The 20,204-nt window shown below is 45.9% G+C and overlaps 1 protein-coding gene across 3 annotated transcripts in view; it reads right to left on the bottom strand.

Moving 5' to 3' along the window:
* Window positions 1–20,204, bottom strand: part of TIAM1 (TIAM Rac1 associated GEF 1) — a gene marked incomplete at both ends in the record, with an annotated part of 154,675 nt that overhangs the window by 50,620 nt on the left and 83,851 nt on the right. For all 3 annotated transcript variants that reach the window (XM_080695940.1, XM_080695941.1, XM_080695942.1), the window contains one exon: window positions 16,801–17,025. In XM_080695940.1, coding sequence (XP_080552066.1) covers window positions 16,801–17,025 — 225 coding nt within the window. The remainder of the gene's footprint in view (window positions 1–16,800; window positions 17,026–20,204) is intronic.

Below are 20,204 nucleotides of genomic sequence, written 5' to 3'. Positions count from 1 at the left end.
AGAAGTGTTCCTGCACTGTGAAATCTCTCAAGGCATGGGGGCCCAGGTCCCTCCCCAGAACCCGAACAGATGGGGCCACCTGAGCTGAGACTTTCAACCTCCCACACTGTGAGCTAAATAAACCTCTACTACTTTATAAAGAACACAGCCTTAGGTCGTCCGTTATAGTAACAGAAAATGGACTAATACAGTGTGCAAAGTGGAGGCCTTACGCCAGGGATCCCGTCTGTGCCATGGCCGCTTGGCACTGCTTTCTACTCTAATTCCAAGCTGGCCGGTGCTCAGGGAGGCAGGCGACCTCTGAGCAGGTCTGGCTCCCAGGTGCCTCCTGCACGCCCTCCTCCCTGTCTGGAATGAAGCCCCAATGATGCTTCCAGGGCTTGGAGGCTTCTGTCTGTTTCTCCTGCCTCACCCGGGTGCTAGGATTTTCTGACATTTCTTTTCATTCCTCATTCAGTCCATGAAAAGGTGGCAGGGGTCAAAGAGGCTCAGTTAACTTGGCAGACATCAACTATGTCCCACCGTCTCCTCCATCAGAAATAAGTGAATAAATAAAATACTGTGCCTGAGAGCAGAGTTAGGCGCTGGGGCCAGAAAGAAGAGCAAGGCGGTCCTGGGTGTGGAAGGGCTGACAAGCTCACTCAGGGCCACTGGTTAGGGCTCTCAGCTCTCTGCAGGAAACACTTGAATGCTCAGCACTGGCTGCCTGAGGGATGGGGCGCCCCCACGTGGTAATCTGAAGAATAGCAACCTCTCAGAGTTGTATGCTTAATACAGTGCCTGGGACATGGTGGATGTTCATGACATCGTGATAAAATGAATGACAGGGTTTTCACTGTCACAATAATGTGGGCTAGCTGTCCCGGAGAACACATACACCTTACTTTTTTTTTACAATAGTTAGAAATGCTAAATAAAAGATAGCAAATATTCTTTTTAAACATAGAGATACATTCTAAGAAGTCACCAGAGCCTCTCTTGATGATTAAAAAAAAAAAAAAAAAAAAAAGCCACAGAGAAGCCAGGCGTTGTGGCGCCTCCCAGTACTTGGGAGGCTGAGACTGGAGGGTCGGGGGTTCATAGCCAGCCTCGGCTATTTAGCGAAGCCCTCTGCAACTTAGCGAGATGCTGTTTCAAAATAAGGATTAAAAAACATAGGGCTTGACACAGAAAGAGAAGGGATTTATGTTTTCTCTAATAGGCCCAAACTAGGAAGTATTAGGAATACCAGAAGGACTCCGGATAATGGAGGGGAAACCTCAGCAAAGCTAGAATGGAAGGGTAGGAGAGGAAGAGGCTGAGGGTGATCAATGGAGGAGCTACATCCGAATATGTGTATAAGTGTGAATGTAGCGTGGTCAACCTGGACGCTCATTGTTGGGAGAGGGGAAGGGGAAGTGGGGGAGGAGAGGGCACCAAGCACAGTCTGAAAGTATGTTATTTTCTATATGAGCCACATAAAAAATAAATAAAATAAATAAAAAATAAAGTTCCTCTGAGTAAACAAAAAATAGGGCTGGAAAAGGAGGAGGAGGAGGAAGAGAAGGAGGAAGAGACAAAGGAGGAGGAGGAAGAGGAGAAGAAGCCACCACAGAGGCTGAAGATGTCTCAGAAGCCCTGATGTACCCACCATCACCCACGTCTTGGAGCAATTCCCCCAGCTACATGAGAACCCATCAGTGTTAGCACCAAGATGTCTTTGGGGGCAGAACTGTGCACGTGGCAAGTGTATTTGGCCCCAGGCTCCCTGGCTCCAGGGCACTAGATATCCTGGGGACTTCCCAGTAGTAGCAGCCCCTGGGTTAGAGTGTCAAGTTTAAAACACAAGAAAGAAAGGCAATGTGGAGTCTGTACGACGTGGAGTTAAAGCCGCATCTCCCACATCTGTAAGACTCCCTTGATGGCTGCTCTGGCTTGGATCTAGAACTTTTGTCGGAGGACTCTACATTTTGAAAGCAGAATTTAAAAATACAATTGAGAAGAGGGTGAGACAAGGAAAGAGGAAGGGGCAGAGCAGATTAGAGGAACAAGTCAAAATACACGGATCTTGGAGCCAGGCGTGGTGGCGCACACTTGTAATCCCCACGCTTGGGAGGCGGAGACAGGAGGATCGCGCAGGTTCGAAGCCAGCCGTGCTGGCTTACACGACCCTGTTTCCAAATAAAAACATAAAAATAGGTCTGGGAGTGTAGCCCAGAGGTAGAAGGGCTTCCAGAAATCCCAGTACCACCAAAAAAAAAAAAAACCACGGATCTTGCCAGGTGTGGTGGCGCACGCTTGTAATCCCCAGGCTTGGGAGGCTGAGACGGGGATCACGCAGGTTCGAAGCCAGCCCCAGATACTTAGGCTCTCAGCAACTTAGTGAGACTCTCTTTCCAAATAAAGTATATTATAGGTCTGGGAGTATAGCCTAGAGGTAGAAAGCCTCTGGGTTCCATCCCCAGTACCACCAAAAAAAAAAAAAAAAAAAAATACACAGATCTTCTAAATAATCGCAAAACAGGGTGAAACTTCATGGTGCAATCACAAGAGCAGCAATACAAAACAAAGTTCTAGCCACACGCTATATACAAGAAACAGACCTAAACAGAAAGAGGTAGATTACAAGGATGGGAAACTGGATTAGGCAAATGTAAAGGCAATTCTGCGCATGCCAGACAAAGGAGTTTTGGTCAGAACATAAAAGACATAAACATCAGCAATGACGAAGCCTGACCCATGAATGTATTTCAAACCCTAACCCCGCAGGATTATGAGTATACATTTTCCCAAGGATTAGCAATTTATACAAATAGGCCATCTATGAAGGCAAGATATTAAGTCTTAAGCAATACCAAAGAATGTGTGTGCATGCTGACCACCCCAGCGGCATTTTCTGGGAATTAATTTTTTTTATAAACAAAAAAGCAAAGGGGCAATGATGGCAAGAAACAGTTTTAGAGAAGAAAAACAAGACTGGGGTGCTTATCCCACCAGATAGCAAACCATAAAGTTACAGCGATATCTCACAGCACAGGACAGGCTAACAGCCCGGATCCAGAACCGGCCCCACCCGCGCATGCGCGTGACAAAAGACAGATGCCCCACTGCAGACCCTTGGGAAGGGAGCGGAGCCCGGGGAGGCTCTGGCCCAGGCCCAGGGGCTGACCCGCGCGGAAACACACAACGCTGGATTCGCAGAAACTAGTGTCAGGTAGGTATAAACCAGAATGTAAACGGTCCAAGCTGTAAATCTTTGAGATTTTAGATTCAGAGTTGACTATGATGTACAGTACATTTCAAGATAGCTACAAGAGACAAGAGACAAATGTTTTAGGAGATGGATTTGCCAGTTACCTTGATTTGCTTATTATGTGTACATGTAACAAAAAAGTATGTCAGCCCCCATAAATAGGTGTGGTTGTTATGTTATTATATTTTATAAAACCAAATGAAAATACACTTCAGAGGAGAGAAATTCTGTGTGTGTGTGTGTGTGTGTGTGTGTGTGTGTGTGTGTGTGTGTGTGTTACTGAGGATGGAACCCAGGGGCATTCTACCTGTGAGCTACACCCCTAGACCTTTTATTTATTTATTTATTTATAATTTGGAAACAGGGTCTCTTAAGCCAGCGCAGGTAGCTTTGAACCTGTGCGATCCTCCTGTCTCCGCCTCCCAAGCATGGGAATTATAAGCGTGCGCCACCACGCCCAGCTAAACCTATTCTTTTTTATTCTTTTTTTTTCAGTACTGGGACGAAACCCAGGGGCATTCTACCTCTGAGCTCCAACCCCGAGCCATATTTTTTTATTCATTATTTTGAAACTGGGTCTCACTGAGTTGCAGAGGGCCTCACTAAATAGCTGAGGCTGTCTGCAAACTGTGATCCTCCTGTCTCAGCCTACCAAATGCTGGGATTACAAGTGTGCGCCACACTCGGCTGAGAGAAATTCTAAAACAAGGTATAAAAAGTACAAATTATACAAGATTGAAAATCGTATGTGACTGAAATCTAGAATTTTGCCAGGCATGGTGGTGCACGCTTGTAATCCCTGCGCTTGGGAGGCTGAGACAGGAGGATCGCACAGGTTCGAACCCAGCCTCAGCTGCTTAGTGAGGCTCTCAGCAACTTAGTGAGACCCTGTTTCCAAACAAAAATATAAAATAGGTCTGGGAGTGTAGCCCAGAGGTAGAAAGCCCCTGGGTTCCACCCTAGTACCACCAAAAATAAATAAATAAATAAATATTTAAAAAATAAAAATAAAAGTACCATAAATGCAAAGAGATTTTAAGCTGAGAAAAGTGATCTTTAACACATATTAACTAGCAAAATATGTCTAAAAGTAAATCCGTAACTTGATAGATCAGTAACTAGGTATATCTGATTCGAAAATGTACATTTTTCCCTCTGTCATGCTTTTTAAGCTTGACTGAAGGTAAAAGCTGATAAAATGAGAGAAAAAGAGAAAGAGCAGAGCAGTTTGTGACAGTCCGCAGAGACGTCAGGGACGATACCACCCGTATCCCTTTAAGCCAGACTTTTCTATTTCCCCACCCTGTGACTTTGGGCTGGCTTGTGATCTCCTTTAACCAGCAGAGAGCCACACAACTGAAGAGAAGTGGATGTCCAGCCAGGGCCCCAAGTGGCTTTGCAGTTCCTAGTCTTGTCCACCAGTCAAGGAAACCTCAAGCTCCTGCCTTGAGGACCAGAGACCTCAAGGAGAAGAGGCCCAGCTCAGGGCCTGTGAGTGAGACCAGCTGGAGCCATCCAGTCCCCAGCAGGCCACGGGAGACATCGCCACATGGCGGCTCCGGGTGAGGCCAGCACAACAAGCAAGCCGCTGAGCCGGAGAATGGAGCAAAGCAAAGGGTTCTTTGGGGGTGTTTGTTCCACAGCAGTGAATAACCGTTACGTGGTTAGGAGGAATTGTGTAATCAAAGTAAGCCAGGAAATCAGGAGGCAAGAGTGCTACCTCAATTAAGCTGAGCAGAGAAAGCGGGATGGCTGAAACTAAGAATTTTTTGTTGTTGTTTTTTGCGGTACTGGGGATGAAACCCAGGGGCATTCTACTTCCAGGCTACACTCCCAGCCCTAATTTTTTTTTTTAATTTATTTGAAATAGGGTTTCACTAAGTTGCTGAGAGCCTCATTAAGTAGCTGAGGCTGGCTTTGAACCTGTGCAATCCTGTCTCAGCCTCCCAAGCTCTGGGACTCTGAGAATTTAAGTGAGCAAAGGCTTGGTTTCCCTCCAAGACTTCAGGCTTTTCTCTGCACGCCTCCAGCTTAAGAGGTTCTTTTTTTTTTTTTTTAATACTGGGGATAAAACCCAGGGGCATTCTACCTCTGAGCTACACCTCCAATTTTTTTATTCTTCATTTTGAAACAGGGCCTCACTGAGTTGCAAAGGGCCTCACTAAATAGCTGAGGCTGTCCTCAAACCACAATCCTCCTGTCTCAACCTCCCAAATGCTGAGATTACAAGCGTGTGCCACCACGCCCAGCTGTTTAAGAGGTTCTACAGAAACAGAGCTGAGTGGAGTTTGGGGAAACTCCACACAAACAGTTTTATGTACTCCAGCTTCCTGCCCCTTTCTTACCAGAGACTTTCCTCTAACAACAGACACTGAGGAGTGATCCGCTTTGATCTGGAATTCCCACCTACACTGACCAGGAAACGACACGCTCCCACACAGCTCTGGGACAATCGGAGAGGACAAAGCCAAAACAAGCCTCAGAGGGGGCCGGGAAGTGGCCCGAACAGGAGGACCGAGCAGGGGACTGAGCAGGGCTGGACCCACAGAGATGAGGATGTACAGAGTCTGGCCGCTCCCTCAGGGTAGGGTCCCCGGGCCGTCTCCAAAGCCGCTCACTGGGCATCAAATTCACTGCTGGGAACAGATGATATTGCTCCTTTGCCTTTTTGATGACTTCCACATCATAATAATGTTTCTGTGGATGAAAAACCTTGGCAACTGGTACCCCCACCCCGCACACCAGGAGCAGGCTAGACAACATGGAGACTGTCTATCCATCAGCATCCTTGAAACCATAATCTAGATATCTGACCACAGAACTGAGAGAAAAGATGATTTCTTTGCCTATGGTTTCAGGTTCAGTCCACGTGAGGCCGGGGACCGTGGAGCTAAGACCATGGCGGTCGGAGGCAGAGGGAGAGCGCTGGGCTGTGCTCCTCACACCATGGAGGCCCGAAGCAAACAGGGGGAAGGGGAGCCCTTTATGTAATCTTGAAGGCCGCTCCCCAGCCACCACCTCCTCCAGCCACACCCACCCTATCAGGCACCACCCAAGTGACCTTCAAGATAAGATTTATACATTTAAATACTTATGAGACTATATCCCTCAAGATTCAGTTACATCAGCTCCAAACATTAAGTGACCTCTTTAGGAGATATTTATTTATTTATTTATTATTTATTTATTTTTACAGTACTGGGGATGGGACTCAGGGGCATTTTACCTTCGAGCTACACCCCCGGCCCTATTATATATATATATACTGTGTGTGTGTGTGTGTGTGTGTGTGTGTGTGGTATTGAGGGTGGAACCCGGGGGCTTTCTACCTCCAGGCTATACTCCCAGACCTACCTATTTTATATTTTATTTGGAAACAGGGTCTCACTAAGTTGCTGAGAGCCTCACTAAGTAGCTAAGGCTGGCTTCGAACCTGTGCGATCCTCCTGTCTCAACCTCCCAAGTGCTGGGATTACAAATGTGTGCCACCACGTCCAGCTCTCTTCTTTATTTTTAAATAGGGTCTCACTGGGTTGTAATGGCCTCATTCAGTAGCTGAAGCTATCAATGAGCCAAGATCCTCCTGTTTCAGCCTCCCAAATGCTGGGATTACAAGCATGCGCCACCACGCCTGGATTTTAGGGGACATTTTATATCTAACTATAACAAAGACAGTACAAAAATATCAATGTGCGTTTCCAATGAGATTAACACTCATTGACTTGGGCTAGACATGTCCGTGTGACTTTATTCAAGGCCATGTGGGCCTTAAATTTGAAGAGGGAAGAAACAACTTGCTCACGTGATGAGTTAGTGTAGGTGTTTGTTAAGCAGATTCTTCACTTCAGACATCTCCAGAGGAACCATATTTTCTAAAGGTTTTATCATTAACACCTGAGTTTAAATTGGGGCAGGGTGGGCTGGGAAGCGCAGTTGGAAGAGACACTTCAGATAAAGACCTACATGTGGGGATCAGTTGTTAGCCGATTGGTTTTATTTTGCCTTTTTTCCCATTCACTTTATTTTTTTTTTTATTAGTGCATTGTAGTCCTACATCTTAATGGGATAAAAGACTTGTGGAGACACACACGCACACATCACCCAGTTAGCCCTTACCCATCCCCACCCCATTCCGTCCCCATCCCTCCTTCCCATGCTTGGCTCGGTGACTGACTTTGATATATTTAAGTGCATCATGTGCTTTAGAGAGTTTCTTCCCCTCCCGTCCCCTCAGGTCGTCTTATCTGCTCCTCTATAGGCTCTCCTCCTTCATCTACAGCTCCTCCTCTTAACATTTCTCCTGAGCTTTCGCATATTAGGGGAAGCATCTGATTTCTTATTTTTTTTGTGAATGACATTATTTTGCTTTCCAATCATGTTGCTGTTCTCTAAGAAGTCCATATACACATTCATAACACGTAAGATCAACATTAAACAGCCACCCACTCTAACAAAACCGAAAACAGCGATTATAAAGCAAAGCTCTTACATAAACTGGAGAGCGCTAAGTATACACTATACATCAAAAGAGAGAAAAACATGACCACATAAGTCTGGTAGACAAATAATATCTTCCCGATCAAATTTCACGACTCTCAAGTGTCTTTTGTGTCCTAAAGAGCGATGCTGTAAAGTGTAGTAACTGCCCACTGAGGCCTTACTGAGCCTGTCTCAGCTTGTTGTGGAAGTCAAATACAAGGCACGTTCATGGTCTTCAAAAATAAAACAATGGGGGCTGATCATGGTGGCGCATGCTTGTCATCCCAGCATTCGGGAGGCTGAGGCAGGAGGATCACGGTTCACGGACAGCCTCAGCTACTTAGTGAGGCCCTTTGCAACTCAGTGAGGCCCTGTTTCAAAATAAAGAATAAAAAATAGGGCTGGGATGTAGCTTGGAAGTAGAATACCCCTGAGTCCCACCCCCAACACCACAAATGTATATGTAGATGTATATTATATGTATATTATATGTGTATGTGTACGTATATTATACGTATATTATGTGTATATGTATATTATATATGTATATGTATAAGTATATGTATATTATATGTATATTATATGTATATGTACATGTATACGTATATTATATGTACATGTATATGTGTATATTATATGCACATGTATATTATATGTATATTATATGTATATGTGTATATGTATACTATATGTATATGTATACATATATTATATGTATATGTATATTATATATGTATATTATATGTATAAGTATACGTATATTATATGTATATGTACACGTATATGTATATTATATATGTATATTATGTATGTATATTATATGTATATGTACATGCATACGTATATTATATGTACATGTATATTATATATGTATATTATATGTACGTGTATATTATATGTATATTATATGTATATGTGTATATGTATACTATATGTATATGTATACATATATCATATGTATATTTATATTATATATGTATATTATACGTATAAGTATACGTATATAATATGTATATGTACATGTATATGTATATTATATATGTATATTATATGTATATGTATATTATATGTATATGTATAACAATAGCTCTTAATCTCTGAAACATTTTTTCCACACACACGATTTCACGGGCCTTGTCAATCACATCCCAGTGGAAATGAAGACCAGGCATTTGGAGCCCCCTCCCCAATAGGGCCCACAGAAGCAGGCCATGTGCTAAGTGACCCAAAGCACGGCACACAGTTTACACAGCCCAGGGGGCTTTCAATTTTATCGATGTCCACACAGGGGGCCATGTGGTTCTTAGTATCTGAGACCTCAGAGGGTGCGGAACCCTGGAGTGCATTTGTTTGCAGGAAGATAAATGTGCACATTTCCTCTCTTTCTGGTCCCTCCCTGTGCCTGGTGGTCCTCAGCTCTCCTAATCAAGCCTCAGTCGATCTTCAGGGAACATCAGACCAGAATAGAACCTCCCATTTCGTGGGTACAGTTTAGAAATCCGCGCAGCCCAGGCAAACAGGGCGGCTGTCCATTCCCGGCTGTCCACCCCGGGCACTAACAATCCCTCACTCAAAACCAGCGAGCCTTGGGCTTCTGGCAATCACAGAAGCCTTTCCTGTTAAACAAACACCACCTAATCTCCTCTCTGCAGGAGGGACTGCTGTCCTTACCACAAGACCCCAGACTTCCACTCAACCCCAGACAGATGTGCCCTGGGCTCATCAAAGGGTCTGCCCGCCCACCTCCAAGGCTGGCCCTAATTGTGTCTGGCCTGAGCTGGTCCTGCTGTTAGCCGCGGTTACTCAGATTTTTTTTTTTTTTTTTTTTTAGCTCAAATGCAGGAATAACTATTTTTCACATAGGAAGAGACTTCAGTCCGTAGAGCCCGGTGCTCTTACTGGAATACTGTGGGCGAGTCACCGTGATAAACCAAGGCACCTGCTCCAGCACCAATGGGCAGGTGCAGAGCAGAGCAGCAGTGCTCACCACTAAAATGAAATGAAGGTCAGCCCTAAGAGCAGAACCCGAAGAGAGAGACACAGGGACGCCCGAAGCCTTGGAAAGATACCCAGGGGATGCCGGGCGTGGTGGCGCACGCTTGTAATCCCAAGCTTGGGAGGCTGAGTCAGGAGGATCGTACGGGTTCGAAACCAGCCTCAGCTACTTAGTGAGGCTCTCAGCAACTTAGTGAGACCCTGTTTTCAAATAAAATAGAAAATAGGTCTGGGAGTATAGCCCGGAGGTAGAAAAGCCCCTGGGTTCCACCACCACCACCATAAAAAAAAAAAAAAAAAAGGTATCATGGGACACCACTGGAACTCTCATTTTTCATGATTTGCATAAAAGTTGAGATTTTGCATAATCAGATACAAAAATATCTTTGAGTAAATATTGAATTTTATGATCTACTCCTTAATCCACAATTTTATTCACACTCCTCGGGGAAAGCCAACATGGAGAATAAACATTTCCTTTTCTTTTTTTTTTCTTCTCTCCTTACAAAATGGAGAAGATGCCAGAAAAGGGCATCTGGGTTGCAATCCTTTCAATGAACACTTTATAAAATTAAAAAAAAAAAAAGTTTTAGACCTGTATTTACTTTCCCATATTAACATTTCCCAAAAGGGTGATAGAGGTATATGTTTTAATAAATCCAGCCAGGGAGTGTCAACGAGGAGAGATTTTATGCCAGGCGTGGTGGCGCACGCCTGTACTATTCCCAGTGGTTGGGAGGCTGAGATGGGAGGATCGCGGGTTTGTGGGGCCCTGTTTCAACATTAATAGCAAACAAATAAACAAATACATATGTACATAGAGCTGGGGGTGTAGCTGGGCATTTGAATGCCCCTGGGTTCAATTCCCAGTAACAACCAAAAGACGAGGCGCTTGGGAGGCTGAGACAGGAGGATCGCGCAGGTTCGAAGCCAGCCTCAGCTACTTAGTGAGACTCTCGGCAACTTAGTGAGACCCTGTTTCCAAATAAAATATAAAATAGGTAGGTCTGGGAGTACAGCCTGGAGGTAGAAAGCCCCTGGGTTCCACCCCCAGCACCACAAAAAAAAAAAATAAATAAATAAAATAAAAGACTAGGCGAGATCTTGCTGCGTGGGGGACAAAAATGTTTGAAGATATTTTTGTTTGGCAAATCCAGAGGGGAGGAGTTTAAGACTATCTCACTGGGTTCTTGAGGGCCGCTGCTAATCATGCAAGCACGGCCCTCACGACACAGTGACCCGGCCGCGCGCTTTAATAGCCTAATGGCGCTGGGTGGGATTAGTATTCAAAATCAGTCCCGTGAGAACACAGGAGAAGCTTCTGAGAACGTCACACAAACATCCGCCAGTTCCGGCTCCGGCTCCCCCGCACGCCGGGGGCCTTTGTAGAATAACACACTGCAGGAACTGTCGTTTTGCCCTGGACATCCTACCAGTATGTAAGTAAACAAGCGCTTAAGAAACAAACAAAGAATCCGAGATCAAAGTAGCTCCGGTAAGACTTTAACCAGAACGACTGGAACTTCCTGGCCACGGAGAGGAGACTGAGTCTCAGAGCACGTCGGTGAGTCCACTCTGTGGCCGCCTCACACACTTTCATCACTTAAACCTCAACGCGGTGCATCCTGGGGCTTTCCAGCTGTCTTGTCGCGCCACCAACCCGCAGCCAAGTGGGCCCAGAACCCGCGAGGGCCGCTGACCGGGGTCACCGGCAGCCCCACGCCTTCCCAGGACCCACCCACAGCAAGCGACCAGGGGCTGGGGAGACGCGCCCCGGGACTCGGTGTTCAAGACACAGGATTCTTTTATTTTTTTTTTTTCAATTTAGAAAAGGAAACTATAATTCTTAAATTTAGTTTTCATCGGATAAATCACCTGTTGTGGTTGGAACGCGGAGGAGAAAGACAGATGAACAAAGAGGAACCTTTGGTCATAGGCCAGATAACCCTTATGTTCCCCCGTAAGAGTCTTATTTAGATACAAAACATTCCTAGGTATTACTCCAAACACCTTAAAAAACTCGTGTGTGGCCGGGCGTGGTGGCGCACGCTTGTAATCCCTGCGCTTGGGAGGCTGAGACAGGAGGATCGCACAGGTTCAAAGCCAGCCTCAGCTACTGAGTGAGGCTCTCAGAAACTTAGTGAGACCCTGTTTCCAAATAATATAGAAAATAGGTCTGGGAGTATAGCCCAGAGGTAGAAAGTCCCTGGGTTCCACCCCCAGGACCACAAAAAAAAAAAAACAAAAACTGTGTGTGTGTGTGTGTGTGTGTGTGTGTGTTTAACTGGGGATTGAACCCAGGGGCATTCTACCTCTGAGCCACGCCTCCAGCCCTGTTTTATCTTTTTTATTTTCAAACAGGATCTCACTAAGTTGCTGAGGCTGGCCTCCAACCTGAGTTCCTCTCTCAGCCTCCCGGGTACCAGGAGTACTAGTGTGCGCCACCACATCTGGCCTTTACTAACTCATTTCCTTTCCACCAACACCTGGTGATATGAGCGTGCACCATGTCCTCCATTTCACAGACAGAGACACCCACTCATGGACAGACCAAGTACGGCCCACTCAAGGTCAGGAAGCAAACACGGAAAGGAATCCGGTCCCAAGGGCCTAGTTTCCGCCCTACATTTAGCCTCCAGGCCCTGATTCTTCTATATTGAAGCAACAAACTTCTGGGAGAAGAAAAGAGTCCAGAAATAACCCAACCTTGAAAGCAAACCACACGTTTCCATGAGGGTTCTCGGGGGAGGAGCTGGCCAAGTCCACCTACTCCAGCTTGTAAGACGGCAGGCTCCCAGAGGCCCGCCTCTGGCCGACGGCAGCGGCCAGCGCTCGGGGGTCCGAGCATCCCTGACACTCTGGCTCTCTGTCCGTACTCAGAGTGACCATGGCAAGAGGGTCTCTGCATCAGTCCTCAAACCTGCCACTCAGGATGCATCTTAGTTATTTTTAGTCATTTCTAAATTTAGACCCAGGCCCAACCTGCCTATTGAACAAACTGCCTCAGTGGTTTTCCGTTTGTTGGTGGATTCTTCGTTCTCTCTCCGTTATCCCTGCCTCATTACGGGGCAATCTCACGGGCTTATTTATCCCTGCTTACTTGCTTTCCCTTTTGTCTTTTGCTTTTACATGGAGACTAGGAAGTGGACGCGGTCAGAAGGCAGACAGCAGGGACCCAGGTGGGGAGCCCGAGTTCCAAGTTATGATCATTTAATTGGAGGGGGGAGAGAGAATAATAAATTTCCTTAAGGAAAATTCCAGAATTGCAGCTTTAATATATATATATATATTATTATTATTATTATTTTTGGAAACAGGGTCTCTTAAGCCAGCGCGGCTGACTTCGAACCTGCGTGATCCTCCTGTCTCCGCCTCCCAAGCGCGGGGATTACAAGCGTGTGCCACCACGCCCGGCTTTTAATATATTTTGAACAAGGGTAAGGGGATTTTTGCATAAAGCCTCTAAAGGTAACTGATCCATAAGAGATAATACAAAGTAGAATGTAAAAGCCAGTCCTTGAATTTAAAATGGCACCACAGCCAGACGTGGTGGCGCACGCTTGTAATCCCTGCACTTGGGAGGCTGAAACAGGAGGATCACACAGGTTCGAAGCCAGCCTCAGCTACTGAGTGAGGCGCTCAGCAACTTAGTGAGACCCTGTTTCCAAATAAATTGTAAAGTAGGGCTGGGGTAGCCAGGCGTGGTCGCACACACTTGTAATCCCAACATTTGGGAGGCTGAGACCAGAGGACCTCGGTTCGTGGACAGCCTCAGCTACTTAGTGAGGCCCTCCACCACTTAGTGAGACCCTGTTTCAAAATAAATAAAAAATAGGAGCTGGCATGGTGGCACATGCTTGTAATCCCAGCATTTGGGAGGCTGAGACCGGAGGATCGCAGTTCACAGACAGCCTCAGCTACTTAGCGAGGCCCTTTGCAACTTACTGAGACCCTGTTTCAAAATAAAGAATAAAAATCGGGTAGGGGGTGTAGCTCGGAGGTCAAATGCCCTTTTGTTCCATCCCCAAACCCACAAATAAAACAACAACAACAAAAAAAATAGGGCTGAGGTATAGTCCAAAGGTAGAAAGGCCCTGGGTTCCACCCCCCGATACCACAAAAAAGTGGCATCACACAGAACACAGGACAGACACATTGGGGACAAAATATACTGAAATGTCTAAAAAACACAACCGCATTTTAATTAAAAATATTTAAGCACACACAAGTACACATATATGTATGTATACCAATTTATTTTTTTAAGAAAAAAGGAATAAGCCAGGCATGGTGGCGTACACCTATAATCCAGTACATGAGAAGCTAAGTCAGGCAGATCCCGGGCTTCAGGCCAGCCTCGGCAACTCGGCAAAGCCGCCAGCAATTAGTGAGACTTTTTCAAAATAAAAAATAAATTAGGGCTGAGGACTTAGCTTGAAGGTAGAATGCCCCTGGGTTCAATACCCAGTACCAAGCTGGGGATGGTGGCGCACACTTGTAATCCCCGCGCTTAGGAGGCGGAGACAGGAGGATCAAGCAGGTTCGAAGCCAGCCACGCTGGCGTAAGAGACCCTGTTTCCAAATAAAAAATATAAAATAGGTCTGGGAGTGTAGCCCGGGGGGAGAAGGGCTTCCAGGAACCCCAGTACCAAAAAAAAAAAAAAAAAAAAAAAAAAAACCAGTACCAGAAAAAAAAAAGAAAAGAAAAGAAAAAGAAATAGACCACACCATTACCAGTGACCATCTTTAAGAAAAAAAAAAATTAAACAATTTTAGTTACGCTTTACAACACTGGATGACAATCTTTACCTGTAAAGGGCCAGTTAATAAGTATTTTTTGGTTTTGCTGACTGTAAGTTCCTGTCAAAAATACTTAATTCTGCCTTTGCAAAGGGAAAGCTGCCAGAGATAAGATGTAAATAAACGGGCATGGCTGTTTTCCAATAAAACTGTATTTACAATCTAGACTGGGCTGGTTTTGGCCGGTATTACAATTTGGTAACCCTGTCTGTACATATGTAGCCCATAGAAAAGACTCAAATAGAAAAAGGGAAAAAAACACAAACACACAGTTAATCACACGCAGTTGTTTGTAGTAGGTATGTACAAACTAATATATTCCTTTAAATAATCTTTTAAATGATCCAATCTAACATGTCTTAATGGAAGCGAACGTCTGAGCTGTTTTATAGGATCGAGGCTGCCATCTAGTGGCCATATTAGAGAACAGACTTCAAACTTTCAATCCCCTTTTATTCAGAGTCCACAACTCCCTGGCCCACTTTTTTTGGGCGGGGGGTAGTACTGGGGTTCCTGGAAAGCCTTCTACCTCCGGGCTACACTCCCAGACCTATTTTATACTTTTTTATTTGGAAACAGGGGCTCGGAACCTGCGCCATCCTCCTGTCTCCACCTCCCAAGCGCGGGGATTACAAGCGTGTGCGCCACCATGCCTGGCCTTGGCCCACTTTTTAAAAATGTGACTTGGGTGTGAGCCAACACTCAATCCATTTCCTAAAGCATCAACTTGTCAAATTCTTCGGGGCAGATAAAAGAATAAGCCATTACAGGGCTTCTTAAAGCCAGCCAGGCTTCAAAAGGTAATTTGAAACAACGGAGGGAGAAAAATGCCCAGGTACCTAGACTCCAGGCATTGAAAGTAACAAAGCCTGTGAGAAACCAAACAAGCAAAAATAAACAACGACGACGACCAAAGAATTTAAAAATAAATAAATAAATAAACCCCACCTAAACCATGAGAAAAGAAAGTAATTCTAAAATCCAACTCACAAACCCAATTCCAAACCCCAGAATCAGGTCATAAGGAAATAAGCGAGCGCAATCTACACTGTTCATCTGTTCGCTAACGGGAACAGGTCACCCGTGCAGCCAACTATATGCAAACAGCAGGAGACACAGAGAACGTAACCCCAGTCCTAGGACACAGAGCAAGTAAGAACAGAATAATCCGCTTAGAACCCCCGGAAAAAGACATATTTGCAGGATCCAGGGAGCCCAGGGGAGGGAGCAAACTCGGTGGGGTCCCAGGACGGCTTCCAAGGGCAGGTAGAATTCAAGCTGCTTCTGCGGGGATGTGCAGAAGGCTGGCAGAGGGAGCGGGAAAGAGAACGGAACAGCAGATGGGGCAGGGCGGGGGTTCTGCTGATGGGCGCATGTCGGACTTGAGGCCCGGAGTCAAAAGGACCAAAGAGCTCGGCCCTCATTTGCACCCCAACTCAGGTCCTTCTTTTCTGTAAGGGGTAGGGTATTGAACACAGGGGCATTCTATCTACCGCGGAACTACACCCAGCCCTTTAATTTTGAAACACGGAATCACTAAACTGCTTAGACTGGCCTGTAATCCTCCCGTCTCAGCTTCCCAAGTACTGCGATTACAAGTGTGTGCCATGGCACCAGGCGCCTTCCTTTTTTTTTTTTTTTTTTTTTTTTTTTTTTGGTACCGAGGATTGAACCCAGGGACATTTTACCTCTGAGCTACATCCCCTGCCCTTTTAAAATTTTTACTTTTTGAAACAGAGTCTAGGTAGGTGGTGGAGGGTCTCACTGAGTTGCTGAGGCTGGCCTCAAACCTGCGATCCTTCTGTCTCAGCCTCCCGAGTACTGGGACTACTGGCGTTCACCATGGCGCCAGGATCCTTCTTTCACATAGTAGGAGAAGCAGGGCTGGGTGGCCTGGGGGTTGGTGACAGAGAAGGCTGGGAACAGGATTCAAAGTCTCTCCACACCTTATGGGAATCCCAGCACTGTGTCTCCAATCTCTATCCACAGCCCAGAGACAGTAGCCTCTAACCACTTGCCTGTCTCCAAAGTGACAAACAGCAGAAGTCTTAGAAAGCCTTCTGAGGGCGACAGGTAGATTAGAGGAAAACAGTCACCCACGACCAAAACACGTTCCCTGGTCGCTGTGACGGTTCAGCAGGAAGCGCAGGGTCAGTAATCGGCCCATCTCCTGCATACATTTCATGCTGTCTGCCAGGAGGAAATCTACCAAAACACACAAGCCACAGGGCAAGCCTCCGGTCTTGGGGCCCAGGGAGCTCGGCCTCGCCCCCGGGGGCCCGTGGGCAGCCTACCTGTGTTGCTGGTGAGGAAGGCGAGGGGGCTGTCGCCCAGGTCCACGGGGCCGTCCACTCGGTGGGGAGGGCTTTCCAGCAGCTCCGCTCCTCCCTCCAGCTCCGGGTAAGTCCTCACCAGGAGGCCCAGGGAGGGCTGCGAGAGGAAATCTCTGAGCACAGATGAGTTCAACGTGCCGGCAAGACGGTTATTGATCTCGAGAATCTCATCTCCCGCCTTCACGCCTGCCGACGTAAGATGGAAAATGTTTAAGGTCTCACGCGCACAGACGGGAGAAGTCGACAACTTGTGAGTTCTGCCAAGAAGGGCACAAGGGGCCTCTCCTGCTGAGGACCTGGGTCCCGGGAGGTGCTGGATGCAGGCTATCGGGGGCCAGGGTCATATCAGGTGATAAGAGGGCTCTCAACTCACAGGTTACAGCGCGCCTGTGACCTCAGTAAGTCACCTACACAAACTTCGCTCCTCACCCCACCTGTGAGTTCCAAGCATCTGCCTTTTCTTTTTTCTCCACAAATGCTAAATCTGGCTAACTTCCTGTCATTCTGCTGCTCTTAACAACTGCTGCAGACAATATGTTCCGCACACGCCCATGGCTACTGATCACTGCGACCAAACCAAAACGCACCAAGTTCCCTCTGGCTACAACAACACAGTAACGCTGGTTACCTTATTCCCAGTGCACTTAGGGACAACAGTTTGCAGGACCAAACATACTAAAATTGCCACTCTGCCCTTTGAGTGACAAAAAGACCTTGGGGTGAGGACCTTTCTGTAGATCCCCAAAGAACTTAATGACATCAGGAAGGACTTTGGGGTCAATACTTTTCTGTCGATCCCCAAAGGATTGAATGACTTCATGATCTTGGGATCAATACCTTTCTGTTGATCCTCAAAGGATCTGCCAAGCACGCTGAAGGAGGGACTGAGGCTTGGGACTCAAAGAATAGCCAAAAAAACGAGCCCAACCAGAAAAACAAGAGCCTGTGACTAACTGGGGTGTTGGGCCTCCATCCGGTATTAAAAGAACATTCTAGAAGTTTGAGAAAGGGAGGGGTCGTGGAAAATTATGAAAGAAAATAAAGTGTCCTTTCAGCAGACAAGGGAAAAGGAGCCGCATTTCTTATTTTATATGCTAATATAAAACAAACTTTAAAAAGGAAGTGAAGAAAGGCACAGTAGAAAGTTGGGAATGCAGAAATGAGAAGCCACCCATTCTCTCTGGCATCCACCTTCGATTCTGCAGAAAAATAAATAAAGGTTCTACAGAGAGGTTCTCGGTTCTCCATTTCTCTTGAGTTCCACCCTAGCTATCCTTACTCGGGTTGCTAAGGTCATCGAAATTTATTTTCTAAGCATACAATACTCTAAGAAACATTATGGGTGGAAGGAATTGGAAAAGAAGGGAATTCTTTTCTTTTCCACATCAGGGGCAAAAAACCTGTGATGCTAACTAGTTCATTTTAGGTGAAAGATCTGGCATCGCAGTGCTAGAGTTGAAAATATAAAATTTCCCGGGATCGGAGCCTGCCGAGGCGTGAGGCTGGTGCCGGGGCCAGCGAGGCCAGGATCGTGGCCTGCCATAAGGCAAGGCCGGTCCTGGAGCCACTGAGGCCGGCATCAGAGTCTGCTGGGTGGCCAGGCCTGTGCTGGGGCCATCAAGAGTGGGATCGGAACTTGCAAAGTGGCATACACAGAGAAAAAACACAGAAAATTAAAAATCAGATGCTTTCCCTAATGTGCAAAAACTAGGAAGAAATGGGTAATAGGAGGAAATCTAGTTGAAGAAAGGACCCTATAGAGGAGCAATTAAGATGACCAATCAGAGGGGATGGGATGGGGGAGGATGGAATCTCTTCAAAACTCATGATGTACGTAAACAAATATATCAAAGTTAATCACCAAATCAAACATGGGATCGAGGGAGGGGGAGGGAATGGGATGGGGATTGGATAAAGGCTAATTGGATGATGTGTGCTTGTGTATCCTCACAAGTCTTGTATTCCATTGTGATGTATGACTACAATGCATATATATGTGTGTGTGTGTGTGTGTATATATATATATATATATATATATATATATATATATGAAATATAAAATTTCTACATGTAAAAAAAAGCAAAAATTTTTTTGGTGATTTTGTTTTGTTTTGGGTCTCTTTTTGAAACAACCCACATTCTTAAAATTCGATTATCAGAGGATATAAGGACAGAGAGACTTAAAAACCAAAAACATCTCTGAGGTTTTTCACAAAGAAGTTCCAGTTTTCTGTAACTGGCAGAGCCGGAGAGTGTATGGTAGGCTCTGATGGTAACTTCCAGAAAGATATGTCCCCATCCCAGAACCTGGGCACGTGACCTTATTTTGATACAGGATCTTTGCCATTATCATTAAGTTAAGAAACCTGAGAAAACAGCCTGCTGGATTATCTGGTGCTGCTCTAAGCACATGGACACACAAACGTGAAGAGACCCAGGAGGAAGAGGAGGCCGCGAGAGGCTGGCCACGGACGATGGAGGCTCAAGAGAGGATTCTCCATAGGAACCTCCCAGGGAATGTGGCCTCCGTATACCTCGACCTAAGATTTCTTTCTGGCTTTTTCTAGAACTGTGAGGAATAAATTTCTATTTTTGTAAACTGTCCGGTGTGTTGTACTTTGTAGAAAAGTAACACAGGGTGCTACCTGACTCCGATATTCTCCATATGAAGAGGAGGAGGCAGCCCCACAGTGGCCAGCCAGAAGGGCCTCAAGGGGAGCTTTCTGTCATGGGTTCACCGTGAAAGAATCTTGAGCCTGCGGACATGTTAATGAATCTCCCCTGGCCTCAGTTTCCACACATGTAAGAAAGAAAGCGGGTTACATGAGAGTAAATGAAGGAACCCATTTAAAATTCCCTTAAAGATATTAGTTCTCACTGTTAATATGTTGTAGAAGAAAGAGAATCTCTCTAATAAAAAAATTATGGGTCAAGCATGGTGATACATGCTATAATCCCAGTAAGATGGAGGCCAAGGCAAGAGGATCGTAGGTTCGAGGCCAGCCTCGGCAACGTTACGAGAACCTGAGCAGCTCAGTGAGACCAGACTTCAAATGAAAAACAAAAGGGGCTGAGATTAGAGTTCAGAGGTAGAATAAAGACCTCCGGGTTTAACCCCCAGTGCCTCCCCCGCAAAAAAAAATATGGCCAGCTCAGAAATAATCCACAACATGCAAATAACAGCTGACCATGAAAAGCGTGAGATAGCCAAGCTGTCTAGAGTCATATGACATGTCGCCGCCATCTTGACTGGGCTCTGGTCTGTAAGGGACTGACCGTCAGAGGAATCCAAGAGGAGAATGACAAGCCCACACGCAAGGAAGTCAACTCCACGAGCACAGCCACAGAACAACCCAACTCAGAGC

This window comes from Muscardinus avellanarius (assembly GCF_963383645.1).
Source record: "Muscardinus avellanarius genome assembly, chromosome: 5".
In the NCBI taxonomy this organism is placed as follows: domain Eukaryota; kingdom Metazoa; phylum Chordata; class Mammalia; order Rodentia; family Gliridae; genus Muscardinus; species Muscardinus avellanarius.
The sequence above is the reverse complement of the archived record's forward strand: the minus strand, read 5'-3'. Positions and strand labels throughout refer to the sequence as shown.